The sequence below is a fragment of the Mercenaria mercenaria genome, chromosome 8, assembly GCF_021730395.1.
Source record: "Mercenaria mercenaria strain notata chromosome 8, MADL_Memer_1, whole genome shotgun sequence".
NCBI lineage: Eukaryota > Metazoa > Mollusca > Bivalvia > Venerida > Veneridae > Mercenaria > Mercenaria mercenaria.
This window is the reverse complement of record NC_069368.1, coordinates 11,584,424-11,603,389: the sequence shown is the minus strand read 5'-3', so window position 1 is coordinate 11,603,389 and position 18,966 is coordinate 11,584,424. Positions and strand designations below refer to the sequence as shown.

At 34.5% G+C, this 18,966-nt stretch overlaps 1 protein-coding gene across 5 annotated transcripts in view; it reads left to right on the top strand.

Annotated features, from left to right (window-relative positions):
• The window catches only part of LOC123523048 (high affinity cAMP-specific and IBMX-insensitive 3',5'-cyclic phosphodiesterase 8B-like), a 292,542-nt gene that overhangs the window by 102,737 nt on the left and 170,839 nt on the right, over window positions 1-18,966 (top strand). For 3 of the 5 annotated variants that reach the window (XM_053549384.1, XM_053549382.1, XM_053549383.1), the window contains exon 2: window positions 1,410-2,538. The exons of 1 other annotated variant lie outside the window; for it this stretch is intronic. In XM_053549384.1, the coding sequence (XP_053405359.1) occupies window positions 2,290-2,538 (249 nt within the window). In that variant the 5' untranslated portion in view covers window positions 1,410-2,289. Of the gene's footprint in view, window positions 1-1,409; window positions 2,539-9,421; window positions 9,523-18,966 lie in introns of those variants that run through there. One more of the 5 variants, XM_053549388.1, reaches the window with a different exon arrangement.

The following is an 18,966-nucleotide window of genomic DNA, read 5'->3' as shown; positions in this document are numbered from 1 at the left end:
TGGAGAAACTGTTAGCGAACAGCATGGATCCTGGCCAGACTGCGCGGATGCGCAGGCTGGTCTGGATCCATGCTGGTCGCAAACCCACTATGTTGGTTTTCCCATGACACGGCTCAAATGAGGATTTTCACAAGAAAGGCTGTGCCTCGATTCTCAAGTTATCGTGGAGTACAAAAAAAACAGTCTCGACAAACACGGACAAAAACAATACCGGAAGATGTGATGGAAAACGTCGACCTGTTGTTAAGTATTGATTAGCTATCCATTATCAATATTTTTTCCATAGGCTTCGACGTTCTTCATACACCACCATATGTTCCTATAAAAACCAGACACATTCACTGTCATTAAGATTTTCATTTAGAAATTTACTGTACTGACGTAGCAATGGATATACATTCATTTAGTTTCTCTTTTATTTGCAATAGGCTTTAAATAAATTTAATGGTTTTATAAGCAATTTATTACATTCAATCTTTTTTTGTGATACGTCCCTTAATATAGTTTTTATTTTTTTTTCTGGAGAATAAAGCAATTTAATTAACAGACTGTTCATGGTATGCGTTAACTTCATTTATTTCTTAATCAAAAGAGAGTATTTTTCCTTATTTTCGTTGAATACTATATTCAGGCGTATAGTGCAAAATTGGGTCAAGTATATCTATTATGTTTCTTAAATAGAAAATGAAGTGGTTTCCATGACGATTGACAACGGCCTGTATATATATATATATATATATATATATATATATATATATATATATATATATATATATATATATATATATATAAAAGAATTACTTTGCCATTTTACCATATTAATAGTTTTCTTAAAAGCGCGTCTTTTATGATACATAAGATAATGTCGGAAATATACATTTACTTAACGTTTAATGCACTATTACGTACGTTGACTTGCCCTCAAGGCCATCATGTCCGCGTCTGTCCGCGTATTCATTACGTATATATATATACACAGTCATAGTTCACACTGTCAGCCTACAATTAGACTGGAAAGCAATTAATGAATAAACACGCAGGACTTGTATTAGTAACCCACATTAAAATTAATAAATGACACGCTATACCACTTATGTCCGGATAGTAACACTATTTTGTTACCACGTGTCGATATTTATTTTTCACATGTATAATGATTACGGAATCCCGATGACAGCCTGGAATAATTGAAATAATAATAATAATCAACATCCGCGGATCTGTTCATACTGCCTACACAGAAACGAATTCGGAAGCTACATTGTATATAATGACTCGTGACGATAAAAAAAGTGACAACGAAAGTGTCTGATTGAATTTATACGTGATTTGCAACATCTAATGAAAACGTGGCGCGAATCTGGAAATATTTTGATCCTTGGGCGTCACTTTTTTTGCTTTTATTCCAGGAAAACTCATCAATAACCCCTGATTAGTGTATTGACAATTGTCATGCTAAAACTGACAGAAATAAAACGAGAACATTAACTAACGTGTATAAACAGTGACAGCTTAGAGGAAATGGATTTAGAGGAAAGGTATTGGAGAAAAAAATATAAGGTAATAATGAAAGTCATAAATTTCTAATAATAAAACCAGTTGTCTACATAACAGTATACATGTATACACCATATTTTGAGGAAGACAATTAAATGGCGATAAATTCATCGAGGGATTCAGTTGAAACGAAGCCATGGAAAATATAGTGCTTTAATTTGAACTGAACAGTGGTTTAATGAAACAAAAGTATCTGTAAATATTACATGCTTAATGGAATGCGTGGAATATATATTGAGAAGGACGGAACATAACTGACTTTTCATTAGCACACAGTGACGACTGTCACAACACGAATCTTTTCCGCAATAACGCACTAACTCTCTCCGAAACAAATATTTGCTAGAACGTATTAAATGGATCTTTAAATTTTCTTTAGTGCAAGGAAACGACTCCATTTATAATTTATATTCTGCTCGAAACCGGATTTATTTAGATAATTTGTAGATTTATTTAGGTCTTTTATTACTATTCACATACATATTCATGCATTGAATGTTCAAATGGATTTATTTAGTTCACATGAAGGAAAGAACAAGAATGGATTTACTTAGAAGATATTATTGCAGTGAAATAAAGCGGATTTATTTAGGACAATAAAACTTCAACAGACCATAGTGACATATATTCATGTAGTGCTTCAACCACAGCACAGCCACATTTGTTGAGTATTCCGTTTAAATTTTAAAATTCAAGACGGATTTATTCACCTGTTGTTGTCGGAACAAAGTCATGGGATGCACCCCCAGTATACATGTCAACCAGACCGGCGTCGTATACTGCCGTGATTCCGATGGCTCGAACTCGCCACGTGCATCGCACAGTGCCACTGTAATTGCAGGGACTACAGTGGTTCGAACTGAGACAACTGAAACTTCCCACACCTCGTCCATTCGGTCCAAACGTTTTACAGAATATAGTTCTGGACCTTCAGGCGGTGCTAGCTACACGTTCGAGTCCTCATCCGACAATACTAAAAAGGTCAGTGTGCATGAGAACTTAAAAAAAAAACGTTTTGTGTTTCAGAACTGTTTTGATGTTGTTTGTGCTTTTTTGTAAGTTAGTTGCATGGTGTTATTCACGCAGTATACTATTAACCAGTATGTGTAACTTACATCAAGGTCTCAAGCTAATGTTAAGAACCCACATAACGTGTATCTTATGGCAATATGAACAGTAGAGTTGTATCTGCAGTCATTTTTAAACACTGTAAATATATGAAGGAACCTTAAAAGTCAATATAATATATTTCCATACTGACGTTTTTATATTGGTTGTGTGATGTCATGTGTGGCGTCATTTTCATGTGTGTCGTCAGGTTAAAAGTCCAATAAGATTTATATTTCCTAGAGAATGATTATAACATCAAGGCATGTGCAGCCTGCCATAAATCCAACACATTTATTTTCAAGAAATAACGTAACGGACGAAAAACGCATCAATAGTGATATTTGGGTATTTTTCCTGTGAATGATTTGAGCGCTTATTTACATGGGAATGGCGGAAAAACTCCGTTTCGTGAAAGTTTTTTTTTACAATACATATCAAATTTAGAAAATGTTGTCAGTGTGTGATTAACTACTGTTATTACAGTGAATCAACGTTCAGTTTTGAAAAAGAAAATTCAGTTCTTTGATTTGTAAAACATTACTGACCAATCATTTCACTTGATCCCTGGCTGATAGATGAATTCTCAATCGGCCCATTCCTCAGTAACGGAAGTAAAATTTCGCGCATTTACTCTATAGGCATAACTATAGTACAGGAACCAGCGTGGGAGCCATCTGGTCTAGCCGCGTAATGGCGGACAGGTTTTTGAACACTTATTTTTCACTTGGCATGGCCAGAGAGGTCTAAATTAAAGCTGGTTTCTGTTTAAATTTCATTGTGGGTGTATTTTTGACATTTTAGTAGAAAAAATTGGGAGAGGAAGTTATATTTGGTGAAGTGAAACTCAATTTTAGTATGAGTAGTACTTCCAGGTCACAGCAGTGTGAGTTTGATGTGATTTGACAGTAAGCAAATGTGACAAGAGAAATCTCCCTTAGAAGATACATGACCACTACTTTTCTCTTCATTTTATGTCAGTTTTATCATAACTCTTTAAAATGAAGTAAGTTTTGTTCTCTAAAATGGGTCTAGCTATGTTTGGTGGCTCATAAAAATTGTCAGTTGTATATAGAATATGTATGGAATGCTATTTATGCTAGTTTGACCTATACCTAGTAAGTCCCCTGTTTTATTCAGCCAAATGAAAGTTAATATGTAAATTTACATTCGTAAGAAATTTAATCAAGATCTGCATTGTAGAAATGCTCCTGTTATTCAAAAAATCATCAAAATTGTCATGTTCCAATAGAATCCTATTACGAAAACTTGACCGTGGTGTCTTTATTTTCACATAAGACTAGACGAACCTGTCGTTTTACCGTACAAAATATTTCTAGGTACATTTGTTTATCGTTATATGTTTTGAAAAAAAAACTCTTGGCTTTATCAAATTCTATGTCATGGTGGCTTTTTATTTTGGCAAGCTAGGTGCATTACGTGGGCTGTTTTTTCTTCTCAGGCTACGTAACATGTACAGTTGTATTAATTTTCATTCTGCTTAAGACTAACTGTTGTGGTGTTATATGATGGTGTGCCTTTTTAATCAAAACGAAGTGTTCGCAGTGCGAAGCAAATTAATTTTACCATTTATAGATCAGAAAAACTGCTGTGATATTAGATCCCGTACTGTTTGAATATGACACATTTTTTCACACTTCATCTAAGCGCACATGTCTGCAGATGATATTGGTCATTACACCGAAGCAATATATTGGCGGTTTAGGGGCGTATCTCTTATCTTCAACGTAAAGTATATATGTATTATTCTCTGAAAAGTATTTGTACAGCTGTGTGGCATCGTTGCCTCGAAATCTCGGGCACTCAGAAAATATGAGTTACCATCAAGCATGAGAGACTAACCCACACATTTTAGGCGAAAAATAATTTCAAAATCCGTAAAATGTGGTTGATGTGAAAGTGGCTAGTGGTGCAAACTTTTTGACATAAGATTTTTGCAAAATATCCTAATAAATAACCAAACATATTTTGCAAAACGTTGTAAACCGTTGCAACGCTTTTGAAATAATGCAGAAAAATTTACATTCTTGCATTTTTACCAATATCTTCGTTTTATTTTCACCCACTTTATCATCTTTCAGTGTCATATACATTCTATGTCAAACTTGGCGGGGTTAAAGTTCGGCCAAGAAAGTCCATTATTTCTAGGGGTAATCCGGACCCAATTTTTAACAAGACATGTTATACACCGAAATGTTCGTAAAAGTTTGTAGATTCTGAAAGTGCCGGCATATGTTGGCATAAGTGTTGGTGAGCTGAGAAATCCAAGATGGCGTCCAAGATGGCCGCCATAAAATGAAAAAGGTGCTTTTTGTAAAAAAATAAGGTTTTCTTCATTCACTTTTGATGAAATAAACTGCTGGTATGCATTGTTTTGTAGAATTATTGCAACACACCTTTCACGAATTGTAAAACGTTTAAATTGTTACATTTAAAGGTAAAAAAAAATATGTCATAAGGTCAAATTCCTGCTAAAATACAAATTTTACCCATTCATTATCACTAATTTATAGTTTTGAAAATTAGAACTTATAAATCCTTTTCAAATGTTTCAAATAATGGCACAAAAAGATTATCTGATACAAAGAATGACAATTATTGATACTTTACAGTTAAACTGTTGTTAAAGGTACTCATACTAATGTGACTTTATATGCATTACAAACAGGTAAACAGAAAAGTACTTGAAGAAGTTGATACATATTAATACATGTGTCTAATTTTCTTCCACAAGTTATGCAGGAATGAAAAACACATTTTGTGGTCAGTTTCTAGTTCTATTTTATGTTTTGTATTCCCCCAAGGATAGGGATTTTTTTATCCATTATGAGGTCAGAACATCAGAATAGCTACATAGTTGGTTTATTTACGGTAATTGTTTTAACTTCTGTATATAAGTACATTTATTTATATTTGTTATCATGGACACGGATAATGTCGTATTATCCATAGACAGGTTTTCAGTGCTTTTCAATAATTGTGCGCGTATTGCATACAAAAATAGAGTATACTTTTGCATAACTTGAAATATATGCACCTTAATAGAACATTATAAAACGTTTTTAAAACGTTTCGACGATGTCACTGAAATAATTAAAAGTCTAATAAGTCAGTTTTACAGGAGCTGAAAAAATAATCATCGTCATATTTTCCAAAATTGTACATTGTAATCATATTCTGTTTTAAATGTCACAACTGAAAACAAATTGACACTATTACCCTGCGTAAACGTAAGGAAGATGCCTCTTCAAACCCCTTGTTTAATAGTTGACTGATACCTATCCCAAAAAGGGATATGGTAAGTTGACAAAAATGTCGCCCCTTTTTCGTTAGAGAAAGGGGCATCGATCCTGTGATGCGTGTATGTGGTCGCACGGTCACATTTTTTTTACAACGGTGTCCCTTTTTAGTGTGGTGAGAAATGTTCAGTGGGAAGGACTCCAAGTGTGCTGGGGTTACAATTTCTGTGTGATCATTGCTAATAATCAGTGTGGAGTGATCACAGCTCTGAGTACTTTTTACAAAACATTGATCATCTAGTAGTGTTCACCGCACTGTGAGTACTACTTACTGGGTAGTGTTCACGGTACTGAACTGTGAGAACTGCTCACTGAGTAGTGTTCATGGCACTGTGAGTACTGCTCACTGAGTAGTGTTCATGGCACTGTGAGTACTGCTCACTGAGTAGTGTTCACTGAGTAGTATTTACATTACCGTGAGTACTGCTCACTGAGTGTTCACGGCTTTGTGAGTACTGCTCACTGAGTAGTATTCACGGTACTGTGAGTACTGCTCACTGAGTAGTGTTCACATTACCGTGAGTAGTGTTCACTGAGTAGTGTTCACGGCACTGTGAGTACTGCTCACTGAATAGTGTTCACATTACCGTGAGTACTGACCACTGAGTAGTATTCATGGTACTGTGAGTACTCCTCACTGAGTAGCGTTCACGCCATTGTTAGTACTGCTCACTGAGTAGCATTCACGGTACTATGAGTTCTGCAGCGGAAATGTTGCGAGACGAGAGAACAACATGCAAATCTAATTATCTATTTATTTTAATACATACCTGTAAATGTGTTTGTTAACCTAATAAGTTGATAGAAAATAAAACCGCTGATGAACGTTTTACACGGACACGCAATAAAACTATTAGACAATCTGAACCACCCAACAGATACCCGTAAATCTACACGAGCGACTGCGTGAGTAATGTAATAATTGTGTCCCTTGAATAAACGGGCAGCCTTCTGTATGCATGTTAAAAAATGAACTTTGAAGTGTAAAAAAAACCCATAAAATTATAGTGTTTCATTACATCTGAACTGCATTTACTTTTTAGTTTTTCTTTTATGTTTTGACTAAAGTCAAGAAAAATTAAGCTCTGACTTATAGGCCAGTCAATAACACAAAATATAAACTTTGGCCGGCGATTTATAAATAAGTAGTCGTGTAATAATTTTGATTGTTGACCGGTAATCTATTCATTAAGATTATAATGAAAATAACTATTACAGGCTTCAGCTCTAACGCGGTTTTGTAACATAGAATTTCATCGTGCATTCGGTAGATGGGGTCGGACAAGGGTCGGGGAATTGTGTGAGTATATTGCACCAAAATCACGCGTTGTCTGTTATTAAATGAACGTGCGGTAAGCCTACCACAATTGATAGATCGTCAGACGTCGCGTTCGTGACGAAAATATGTTAGTATCTAATTCACTATGAATAAACATTTCTTGAAGAATTGAGGTCATGTTGTTTTCGTTTCAAAGTCACCATACTTTATCCGAACTTGATTCATTGATTTGTTGAAAAACAATAACCATAAATATATGGTGGCTGATTTCTGCCATTTCGCGTTTTCGCTCCGCGACCCCGCCGAGCGAAAACACGAGAATTTACAAGTTAAAATGACGGGGGCGCGGGGCGAAAACTCGCTATTTAGCGGGGGAGCGGAGCGAAAACACAATAATTAGCGGGGTCGCGGGGCGAGAGTTAGTAACTGGTATGTCGGGGGCGCGTGGCGAAAACACGATAATTAGCGCTGCTTAAACGCCGAGTTTTCGCACCGCGCCCCCGACATTCCAGTTCCTAAATCTCACCCCTCGACCCCGCTAATTATCGTGTTTTCGCCCCGCGACCCCGCCGAGCGAAACCACGAAAATTAACAAGATAAAATGGCGGGGGCGCCAGGCGAAAACTCGCTATTTAGCGGGGGCGCGAAGCGAAAACACGATAATTAGCGTGGGCGCGGGGCGAGATTTAGTAACTGGAATGTCGGGGCGCGGTGCGAAAACTCGACGTTTAAGCAGCGCTAGTTATCGTGTTTTCGTCTCGCGCCCCCGACATACCAGATACTAAATCTCGCCCCGCGACCCCGCTAAACAGCGAGTTTTCGCTCCTCGCCCACGCTAAATAGCTAGTTTTCGTCCCGCGCCCCCGCCATTTTAACTTGTTAATTTTCGTGTTTTCGCTCGGCGGGGTCGCGGGGCGAAAACGCGAAATGGCAGAAATCAGCCACCATATAAATATCATGAATAACAGAAATATGGATATCTGATAGTAATTTCAAGTGTTTGATGGCAAACATCAAAGCTCGTTATAAATCACGAAAATGTGTCAATATCACTGTTAGATAACAAATATAAATCCTTGCGCATCGCACTAGTGTTTCTGTTTATTCTATCTGACATGCCGGTGTAACATTAAATATTGACCCCCTCGAAAATTGACCCCATTTATCAAAATTTAATGTTGAAAAGTTGGCGGGTCAATTCTCAACGTTGAAAAAGGACCTTTTGACTAAAATTTAATGTTGAAATGTTGACGGGGTCAATTCTCAACGCTGAAAAAGGACCCATGGAGTCTATTTTCAACGGGGTCAGTATTTAATGTTACACCGGCAAAACCGACTCTCTTGTCATCTAACTAACTACACTTACGTAACAGATTCGCGCATAAATTAATTTTGAAAGAAAATAATCTACCACAGGTTTTACGCAATTATCGGAATATCCGGTTCTCTGGAAGGCCTAACTGTTTTAGGCGGTAACTAGGCAGTGGCCCCCGAGCTGCAAATTCTGTGTAAATTAAGGGCGACGGATTCTTATAGATCTATAAATGTTCTTGTTTTCATGAGTTTATGTTTGATTGTCTTAAATATTTAGATTCTAGTATGAAAATTACCGCTTGCCAATGAAAAGAAATGCAGACTTTTCATAAATGGTGTGCGTCGGATATGTAGGATGTCACAAACTATCATCTCGAATCTACTGTAGTGAACGATTGGTAGACCTACTTCTTAAATTCTAAAAACTGAAATATATCAATTAGTTTATCCTAAAAATCCACTTGAACATCAGGCTATATTTGGCTTCACATTTTCCGAACACTCCTTGATCAATTGTTTGTACACTTAACAACTTTCATATAGCCTAGACCTGTATATATGCTAATAGAATTATAATTTGAACTTTGGCCGAAAATTAGAGTTTAGCTACAATCAAAATGAGGAATTGATGCATTTAATAGCTGCTTATATCTTATATAGATCTATCGGTATTTTTCTGCTATTTAAAGTTTGCTTAAGCACAATTTAGCAAAAATACACATTCGAATCCTTCGAAAAAAGACATCAGATTGACTCGCTTTTATCACACCTACAGTAAGTACAGACAGGAGGACTCGAAACAAACGGCGCTTGTCTTGGCCTAACAGACGAAGTTGTGCCCCCTTTCAACTCTTTAGTTGTCTGTCAATGTAGGCCAGGTTAATGACAGGTGACATAGTCACTTGACGTATATACCGTCTAGGATAAATTACTCTGTGTTGTTTTGTAAGTTTTAGTTCCTTTTTCTTTAAATCATATTCTGTTTAAACATTTTACGCATTTTTCACGTATAAAGACATGTGTTTTTACTGTTATTTTGCAAGTTGTTAAAGTTTACAAAAGTTGGTAAAAGTTTGTCACTTTGTCAGTTTGTGTTTATTTCACTTTCTGTACCATGTCAGCTGATATCAGTGATTAAATAGATTTAAAGTTCATCAGGCTTGAGAATTTTGTATTGTTAAAGAGTATGCGAGATTTTAACCATCTGATACCTCTTTCTCCCTGCCAGCCCCACCCCCACCCCCTCCAAAAACACATCTTGCACCTGTCATCGATCTATAATATTTGGGTCTCTGATTCTGAAGACAGTTAGAACACACCATGGTTACACACGAAAAATATGAAGTTCTCGACTTTGCAGTGATGTATTTTGGTCTATTGATCATGGTGGCAGTTTAATTCTCATTCTTAATTGAAGGTTATTTTGGTGCTTATGATATTGATTGATTTCTAAAAACTTTTTTTTATATGAGACTCTTCTCTGTGTAGTTTTAAAGCATAGTTTTGCACTCCCAATTTGTTTTTTTTTTTTGTGGGGTGGGGATGGGGGAGAAGAGAGGTTTGTCTTTGTCAGTATGTTTGTCCATCTGTCCGTTAAAGATACTTATTTAATTTGATATTTGAAAGGTTAAAAGAGAGAAATATTGCTGGAATAAATAAACAGTGAGAAGTTTTAAAAAGAGTAAAATGTCTGGCATACCATAATCAGTGTCTTTAAGATTAAATATTATTTTAATGTCATTGCTGTTATAGAGCTATTCACATTTTTCATGTTATGAACAGAAGTATAACATTTTGGTGTTAAATTATTCACCAATAAATTAAAAGAATTCTACTTGAAAGGACATGTTTGTGAAGTGCCACTTGCCCTAAGTTCAAACTTTTTAGTAAAGATAACTTGTTAATGTAAGATTTTTTGGGAATCACTGCACATAATTGGGGTTTTTCATCAGGAAATTAGGAAGAGGCCCTAGCCTTTTTAAAGTGGGAAATTTAAATGCAAAAATTGCTCACTATTGGAAATGATCATATCAAAATTGACACTTTTTTCCTTCAGTCTGCAAAATATGTCTGTAACAGAGGAAGAAATTTGGTGGTTTCCTAATCCTGAATAAGCTCGTTACTTCCTTAATACTTGTGAAATAAAAATGCCATATTAAAAAAAAAATGAAAAAAAAAACGTTTGTACATTTTTAGAAAGTTTCTCTTCAACAGTGGAAAAAATAATAACCTTGTTTTTCATTTGGGAAGTGGCTAAATGTCAGGCGCTGTTATATAAGGATAAAAAACATGATAATGTCTGGCATCATAAATCACACTTACTATAGCAAGGTAAAGATGTTTATAGGTGTCTGGGATGAATAAATTCCTCAATGTTTATCGGAAAATTTAAGTAACATTTTTCAATATCTGCAAAGAATTAGTTTTGAAATGGTATAAGAGTTGAAGGGTCTGTATGCTGTTTCTTCATTTGTGTCTCAGAATTTGCTCGAGGTGGGCTAATTAGAAAGGTTTCTATTTCATACTTGCCCAGGTACATGTATCAAGTACCTACATGTAATAAATAGCATCTGGAATGAATTGTCAGATAAATTTAATCAAGACCCACCCTACATATAAATCTACACACTTAAATCTGTATAATTATGTACTAATGCTAAAGTTTACAGTTATATTATGTGAAAAAATTCATACAAATATTATATATCCAACCAGGGAGGGAGACAGTCTGGCAGCTAAAGGCAGGACTGGTGTGTGTTTAAGAGAAGTTGAAATTAGAACAAAAAGTTCATTTGAAGGCAGCTAAATGGCGGCTTAAGTCAAGTGGCAGCTTAACACAGGTGGCAGCTAAGGCAGGATTAAGTGTAACTTGAATGTAGTTTTTCTGAATTCTGACACCTCAGAGGCTTGTCAAAATAAAGAAGGAAATCCTGTGCATACACATAAATGTATCCATACAAGAATACACAGTATCTGTTATCAATAATTGGACAGGTCAAAAGTCACATGTCTGAACTAGTCTCAATGAGTCATGCCAAGAATGCTTCCCGCCATGAAGATTCTGAAAAACACAGGACCAGGTAGAGTCAAAAAAATAAGTAACTAAGTCAAATTTTAGAAAAAAACAAACTTTTATCATATTTTAGATGACTTGTGCTACCTTATTCTTCTATTCTACTCAATCTACATGAAACTTGGTCATATTGTTTTTCTATGTTTTGGTTAAATCTAGGTCAAGTTTGGAACTGGGCCATCTTGGGTACATTTTAGAACAAGTTCATCCAGTAGAATAATAGAAAACTTTGAAGACTGCATTTCCTCCTTCAATCATGGGCAGAATATTTATCTTTATGATTCTTAAAACTAGACCAACTGAGGTCAAAGCAAGATTACACTTTTTTTATCATTACACTTTACTAACTTTGAACAAATTTTTTTGAAACAGGGTTTTTTTTTGGCTGTTTTTATAGCCGTTATTGGGCTATATTCCCAATGCCAAATAGTATGTTTTTTTCCTAAAATGAGTGCAAAAATTCCCAATCTACATTCTGAAAAAAAAATCAAAATTGCACAAACATTGACAAATTATGGACAATTTTGTAATGACAGTATGTTCAAGAGGTTGTACAATGTGAAACAAGTGTATGAGAAAGTGCTTAAACACATCCTTACTTTATTCTATGGGACTAAATATTTCCCAATCTGGAACATTTATGCGTCAAAATTCCCAATTTTTGGGGTATAGGCTATGTTCCCAAAACAGCAAGAAAAAACACTGAAAGCTAGGTAATCAATCACTACTTATTTGAAAATGAGAAATAAGTTAGGTATCCTAATATACATGCAAAATAACAGAAAGAAATAAAAAACTAATGTATATAATTAAGATTGTTGTCATATATTTTGCGATAATAGAAAATATTTAAAAAACAGTCTTCCTCACAAGATTTTGAGAGAAAATACCGGTTACTTCTTTGGCAAATAGAGTAGTTTTTGTAATTAATATTATGCACATGCATTATTTACTGGTAAATAATTGGTTTGATTCGCCAATGTAAACAGAAAGGAAAACTTTGAAAGTACTGAAATTCCACAGGATATGTAAGCCATTATAATACTAGTTTGGTAAGATCATCCAAAATTAGACTGCAAAAATACCACAGTTTGAGCAAAAAAGTCTGTAACTACTGGTAGTAATTGTGTAGCACAAAAATAAAGTGTTATGACCAAATAAGTTATAACTTTATTTGCATAAAAAATGTCCAAGAAAAGAAGTGAGGGATGCCAAAACAAAAAAGATAAAAATTATTATTTTTTTGTTTTCAAATTTTTATTCCAGTCAAGCAGGGAAAGTAGAATATTGCGTATGGTCATGTATGTTTACATGGAGAAATTTAATGATATACATAAAATATGATTAAAAATCTTTTAGAATTTTTTTAATTGAATAGACATTACAGATGTGATAGGAAATGTATTGCAAGTTACATGTAAATTTGTTATGAACTTACATGTTAAGAAAGCTGAAGAAGTATAAAGAAAAATGAGATAGTTGAGAGTTGGCCTGAATTTGACATTGTTTGAAGTATAAGTATCGCCTAGTGTTAAGATGTTTTGAAATGTAAACAAAGAAAACAAATAAAAGAAACAAAACAAACAGGTAAGATAAAGTCCATACTTAACACAACTTCCGTGATTCCTCGATGGGGCAAGCTGTCATGCACTCCATTTCAGATTTAATATACTTTTTTTGGGAGTTTGAGTCACAGGCCTGTATCTTTAATTTTATAATTATATTTAATTCCAGCTTTTAAACAAAATGAAAATAACATGTCATTTTAGCAGAAAATAAACACTCGTAATTATGTTCAAATATACTTTGCCTTTATGATTATATAATGCTGTATTATGTATAAATATGTTCTTTGAAGCTCTCCTCAGATGTATTAAAGCTTTATAAACTTGATGGTCATCTCCTGGCTGTGTCCAGACATAAATTTCAATATTGATTAAATTAAATGTGCTGCCAGCTTGATAAGGAAATTATTAAATTATAAATAATGAATCAGAAACCAGAGGAAAACAACTATATATATATAATGCAAAAATATTATAAAACAGGCTTTTTTTTCAATGGACATGAGATTTAAATGTTTAGAAAAATCGCTGCAAATAGATCATATTTCGTGTCACTTATTTTTTAGCCCCCTACTGTTTCCGCCCCACTCCCTAATGTTGCATAATATATGTTAGAAATATTTGACCTAAAGTCATACAACTAGCTTGTAGGAATACTGTACAACCTCTCCAGAGCAGCCCTCTCTTAAGCAAAAACCTCTCTATAACAACATCATCACTATAACAACATCATCAAAATTTCCCTAAGCTGAAATATAGTGCAGACCATGATCAGACTCACTTGTCACCAGCAGGCTAAAGGTTAAACTACAATGTATCTACTATATTCATCAGTATTTTAATTTTTGACAAATCTTACAGAAAACAGTTAACGAAAATAGGATTTAACAACAAATTAATATTTTTTGTATTCATGGTGGAAAATGTGGTAGCCACATTTTTTCAAGTAAAGACATTATGAGCCTTAATATATCCCAGTGCCAGCACTTTATTATATTACTTCTTGTTTGTAACTTAATGCATTTGTTAATCTGAATTTTTTATAATGTACTTGAATTGTGTTACTGAGTTAAGTTTAGTGGGCTAAAATAGGGACAAACAGTCAAATTGTTCAAAATAATTTGAGCATCGAGATTATGATAAATTTTACAGGGCAGAAGTACAGAAAAATTGAACTAAATTAAAGACAAATTTGACATAAGACGCAGTTAATCACACATTGCATCAATCAGTCAGTATGTTACGCTAATTATTTACGCAAATTAATATGTTTTACACACTTCATTTCACGTCTCTTTTGTTAAATTTTTAATGCCAATAATGTCGTATACCAGATCTAGTGTTGGGAAGCGGTCAAAATTTCCGCATTGATCAATAATTATGAAAATCAGATCTAATAATATAAATATGCTGAAAAACATTTTTTAATCCCCTGCCATGAGTGGTGGGGGGTTATAGGAATTATCTATGTCTGTCTGCCCACCCTTACGTCTTTTTGTCCGTCCGTAACATTTTATGTCTGCTCTGTATCTCCTTAACCTCTTGAAGGATTTTTTATGAAACTTGGGCCAAATGCTCGCCTCATCAAGACGATGTGAAGAACTTATGCAAACTCCAAAGCAGTGATCTCCCTTGCTGCTCCACTCATTGATCACTGCCACCACAACATTCACGTGACCATGGTTCATCAGGTGAAGCCAGATTGGTTAAAAATTAACTTATGTATTAATATGTCATTATGATATACCAAACTCTTGTAAAACAAACACAAAACTGATTTACCTTGCTAACATTTATTCCAGTATGGCTGAAAGTGGACACTCAACGCCATATTGTTTCTGTAATTTTAACCACGTTTTAGATTCTCCAACCTGAAGAAATGTCGTATTATCAGAAATCACATATCTTGGCCAGCAGGAAAATATTCAAAATCCTCCATCTGTTTCGGCTTGGGTCAAATGACAGCATTATAATCGTGAACGGCGTCAAAGATTAACGTCGACATACTTGTTTGTTTACTTTCAGTTTTGTTTCAGGAAACATACCGGCCCTGTAAATAAATACCTATTTTCATTCAGAATCATTATTTTTTTCATTATGGAACATTCGCCTGTGCTAAAAGAAGTGTAAACTTCAAAAACATTGGGGAAAAAAATAACTAAATAATCATATAACTAAAAGAAGTCCACTTAGCTGAATTTTAGCTAAAAACATTGTGTTGGCAGTGATCAGTGAGCGAAGCGGCAAGGGAGATCACTGCGCTGGGGTTTGGAACTTATGAGTCAGCCATGTCAGCTCAAGGTCAAGGTCACAACTCAAGGTCAAAGGTTTGAGCCTTCCATTTTGTGTCCGCTCTGTATCTCCTAAACCCATTGAAGGATTTTCATAAAACTTGGGTCAAATGATCACCTCATCAAGATGACTGATAGTAACAAAAGGCAACATTACGTACCGCATTTAGCTTATTGTGGGAGTATTTTGGCACCAGATAATAGAAGACTAGGTTTGACTGAGTCTGTTCCTGAAAGGAAATGAAATGGGAGTTCCCTAGCACCAGTTTAAGCAGAATTCCATTATAATAAAGTGGATGTACTCTTTGATCCCAAAAGACCAGAAAATATAACAACACTACTGAGTCCAAGAATGGGGAGAGATTTTACAGCTTCCCCACAGCAGAAAAAGCAGTTAAAATTTTTGACTGCTGTTGTGCATCCCTAATAGTTAATAAAATTTAACTGAAGATCTTTGGAATCACAGAATGCAACCAAGCAAAATAATAAGAGAGAAAATTTCGTCAACCATGAAAAATTTCATTGAAGATCATGTCATGGCACATTTATTCACGATTTGTCAAAGTTGCGATTAACTGGCACAATTCTACCATTCTTTCTTCATATTTGCAACATGTAGTATAGCGAGGACAGGTTTTCATGTCTGATTTTTAAGGATCAGAAGTACGATAGGTTTTTTTTCATGTCTGATTTTTAAGGATCCAAAAGAACAATGATTTTCGGACATTGTTTCTAATACATGTAGGTACAGATTGGCAATAGTTATTTTATCCAGAATAATCAGGTATCAAGTTTTTAGGGGTATATATATAAAGTAAAGCATTACAAACGCTTTTTGATTTTGATTGTAAAAAGTAGTAAAAACAACCAATATTCTCATATGTTTCCATAACATATAGTCTGTCAGTAATTAAGTTTCAAAGCATAATTCTTAAGAAATATAGCTTTAATTTCCAGATATCTAAAAACATTTTATTTTTTTTGTCGAACGATCTGGAGGCCAGACTCCCTTTAAGTAAAGGTGATATGATAGATTTTCAATGGGCATATCCTTACGTTCTGTTGAATAAAATGATGCAAACTTGTAAATAATTGAAAGTAATTTTTAACAATTATTAATGATCATATCATATAGTTTTACAAAACTGTCTCACAATTTGGTTCCTTGTAATGTTAAGAGTTAGGTCTATGTTTCGGAGAAAAAAAGTTTGAACATCACCAAATCACAGAAAGAAAGCATTGTTTTACATGAAAATTAAACTGCATATAAACATGTATATTATTTTACAAAACCATTGTCAATTTACTCATTTATGTACTGAATTCCGGAAAGGGACGGATGAAGGGGCCACACTTCTGGACAGTTCAGCGCCTTAAAAAACACACCATTTTTAAAAAGCTGTTACATGTCTTCCTTTTGATGCATTTGCAACAATGTACCAGTGTTTAAACTTAACATAACTAGATAAAACATCGTTTTTGACAATTATTTACATGTATTTCTTTACAAATGACATTCTTTTTTAAAGGGGGACAACTCCTTTAGAATATTATAAGTATCCAATTCTGTGGGACAGAACAGTAAAACATGTATTGGACAGATAAGTTGTTTGTCAAGATGTTGTTCGTTTACTAATAATTTTTGTTGTTTTGTGATATACTGCTAAACCTTAATAATGATATAAACTTTGAAAGCAGGTTTTCCCATAAACTTCAGTTTATACCATGATGAAGTAAATTAATGTTCATGGACTGCAAAATCTCCGATGTGAATTATCATTAATATATTTAAAAAAATTGTCTCTTCTCAAAGCTCCTATGATAAGCAGTTTATATATCATACTTGTTCAATTTAGGGTTACTGTTTCACAGTAATTAAGTTATATTAAGTTTCTTTTTATCGATAGAAAAAACTTGTACAAAATTTACAACGGATTCATTAGAAAATAAAAAGTCGAAGTCAGCAGTTTGTAAAAACATAATTATAAACAAGTCAACAAGGAAGAAATTTTGTCATCAGCTCAAACAGTACTGGTACTCAGCTTGCCGATGCAATTGCAACTGTTCACACAGAAAGCAAGGTAAAAATGTCTCAATGGGATTCGATGGCTTCGGTCTTTTTCATTGTTTTTAAACAAAAATCCTATTGTAATTATGACCCGTTGAGACAGCTTGTAATAAAGAGAAAACTATTTCAGTCAGTGACCTCTTCGCAATTCTTGCATTATTACAGTGTTATAAAATAATTATGAGCTGACCCAGTCAACAGCCCGATGTCGGGCTTTCAATCATTTATGACAATGTGACATTGGTCTCCAAGCAGTGAGACAAACTAGTATAACTAGTAGTTGCTTCATCCTTAACTAATGACACATTCTATTGAATTGTCTAATTATCAGGTATTTGTGAACTTAAAGTTTGCATTTTAATATAAAAAAGATGGGTTTTTTTGGCTAAAGAATAGAAGCTACAGTAAGACAAATTTCTAGATAAGCCAGAATTTTACTTAAACTGGTATGAATTCAAATACACAACTATTATAAATTCTGAAATAATTTGTTCCCATTAGACTGACTTGATATATACATTTATCACATATGCATAATCAATAGACCAATTTATAATGAAAAGGGATATGACTGTAGACATACTATGTAATTTGTTCGAAATTCCGGGAATAATAAGTTTTAATAGCAAGTTTTGCAAAATGAAGCTATTATAGGGAAACAACTATTTAAAGAAATGAACATGTTGACTTTTATGAAATTAACACGATTCATCCATAAAAATCTCAGTAAAGTAAGTCTTGCCAAGTTACGGCCCTAATCTTTGACTTACAAGCTGTTGAAAAGTTGAGCTTGGTGTTATATGGACAGCACTATAATAAATATTGACTTCGAACCCAGCAACCCCAAATGTAATTCCAAGCTAGGTCTCCATGTAAACATACTATATACTGAGTTTTTATATGCTGGAAGTGACGTATTATGTTATGACGCAGGTGTCCATCTGTCCTTAGCAGTTTTGTGTCTAATCTGTAACTCTTAAACCCCTTAAAGGATTTCGAAGAAACTTGACACCAATGTTCACCGCATCAAGAGCGCATATTTCGGATGCATTGCTTCAAGGTCAAGGTCACACTTAGGGGTCAAAGGTCATATGACTTTGTTTTGTGTCTGCTCTGTAACTCTTGAACTGCAAGGTCACACATAGGGGTCAAAGGTCATACCTTTGGGCGTACATTGCTCGGCATTGCGGTGCTCTTGTTTGACTGTTTGCTTTTGTGAAACAAAGTTATTAACCAGAACCCCCTGACTGACATTGCATGCCTATCTGTACACATGTCCACCTGACCCCTTTTAACATCATACCTAAGTCTAAACCAGGCATTTTCATGGACTTTTTGCTGTAACTTTGTATGACATACAAATTGTCTGGGTTTAACCTTAACCAATGTACA